We start from the raw sequence: 1,637 nt of genomic DNA, 5'->3' as shown, positions 1-1,637 counted from the left end.
TACCAGGCTACAAATACTACACTGAGCAATAGGAAAGAAGTATGCAAGACTGCCCATGCTTTGATGTTCAGGTAATTGTGAGGCTGGAGTTCCAAAATGTGGTAACGGAGGATGCCTGCAGTGCAGAGAGTCACTTTGATTCTTCCTGCTTGTTGGTCAGGGAGTAGCAGAACACTGTGGAGGTCAGCTCTCTTTCTTCTAGAGCCTTGCTCAATCTGATTTACCAACTCCCAGTTTGAGCACCAATAGTAGTAGTAGTAGTGCTGCAACCCTTTTATGTAAGGTAAATGTGGGGGGTAAACACCTTTTTTTTAAAATAAAAAGGTGAAGCCCCTCCCCTTCTGTGTTTTTCACAGTGAATGCACCAGAATGGAAGCACAGAAGCGCATGCGCAGAAGAAGCAGCCAGATTCCTATTGGGGTGCGTGATGTGAGTACCCCAGAAGGCTTCTGGTTGCTCCTTCTGCGCATGCCTGAGCTTTTTCTTCAATGAGGGAACAGAATGCTGATCTCAGGCATGCGCAGTGAAGATGGCACTCTTTTTTTCCCATTTACCACAGGCTACCTCACCCGATCTTGTGCCTGGGCAATGCAATATTGGGGGACGTAAGCAGAAACAGTAAGAAAATGGCGGTACCTGGCGCGACTAAGGTGGATAACGGGATGGCACGGAACCCAATACAGGAAAGCTCCACAGGGATCGAGGGATCTATGAAAGTAAAGGTGGGTGAGTTTTTCTTTTTTTTAGTTAAATTCTGCTATAAGTGTGAGTTTAAAGGCAGACTGAAATAGCCCATCCTACATCACACTATCCTCTCTGATTTATAGACAGATCTTATTTCTGGACTTTTACAGTTCTGGGCACTTCAGAAAAAAACTCTCAAACAAATTCTCTTTTTCAATCCCTGACAGACAGATACTGTATGAGCAGCAAACATATATTAGCCCAGCAGACGGTTTATAGGAGCCCTGAGGGACAGTTATGTCAGGACATGTACGCAGTTTAAGAATTTCTATATGCAATTATTCTGTAGGAGGAATCCCAGAAAGCCAGGCACCAAGTCTATGAATGAGCCTGGGCGTCCAGCTGGCATTATGATGGCATGCCTAGCCCTGGCACACAAGGGGTTACCCAGTGCCATTCTGTATATTATTAGAGACATGGGTTTGCTAATCTTCCAGTAATCCCTGGGAGGAAATGAGTGTGTGTGCTCCATGTAATCCCAATAACTGCTAATGAGGAGTGTGGCCAGCCCAGAGAAGGAAGGGAGCAATGCATCATCATCATCCCTCCTCCTCCTTCCTCTGCAGACTCTGAATGCATCTATTCTTATTCTAATAGCCCCATGCTCTGTCTGGCCAGAATAAGGGGGGGTCACAGAATTCTCTCCATCCTGCGTCCCTCCTCTTCCCCAGTTTGGAGGCTGCCTCCTTCCATGCATGGAGGCTGTCTCTGTGCCCCCACCTGTATGGAGGCTGTCTCTGTGCCCCCCTGTGTGGAGGCTGTCTCTGTGCCCCCTTGTATGGAGGCTGTCTCTGTGCCCCCTTGTATGGAGGCTGTCTCTGTGCCCCCCTGTATGGAGGCTGTCTCTGTCCCCCCCTGTATGAAGGCTGTCCTTGTGCCCCCCTGTATGGAGG

The 1,637-nt window shown here is 48.2% G+C and overlaps 1 protein-coding gene across 1 annotated transcript in view; it reads left to right on the top strand.

Moving 5' to 3' along the window:
* Positions 1–611: 611 nt before the first annotated feature.
* Positions 612–1,637, top strand: part of HIP1 (huntingtin interacting protein 1) — a 74,161-nt gene continuing 73,135 nt past the window's right edge. Inside the window, exon 1 of the mRNA XM_072430005.1 lies at positions 612–722. Within this exon, the coding sequence (XP_072286106.1) occupies positions 627–722 (96 nt within the window). The 5' untranslated portion in view covers positions 612–626. The remainder of the gene's footprint in view (positions 723–1,637) is intronic.

Source organism: Pyxicephalus adspersus, chromosome 1 (assembly GCF_032062135.1).
Source record: "Pyxicephalus adspersus chromosome 1, UCB_Pads_2.0, whole genome shotgun sequence".
Classification (NCBI taxonomy): domain Eukaryota; kingdom Metazoa; phylum Chordata; class Amphibia; order Anura; family Pyxicephalidae; genus Pyxicephalus; species Pyxicephalus adspersus.
Note: the sequence above shows the minus strand (reverse complement) of the source record. Positions and strands in the feature narration are given on the sequence as shown.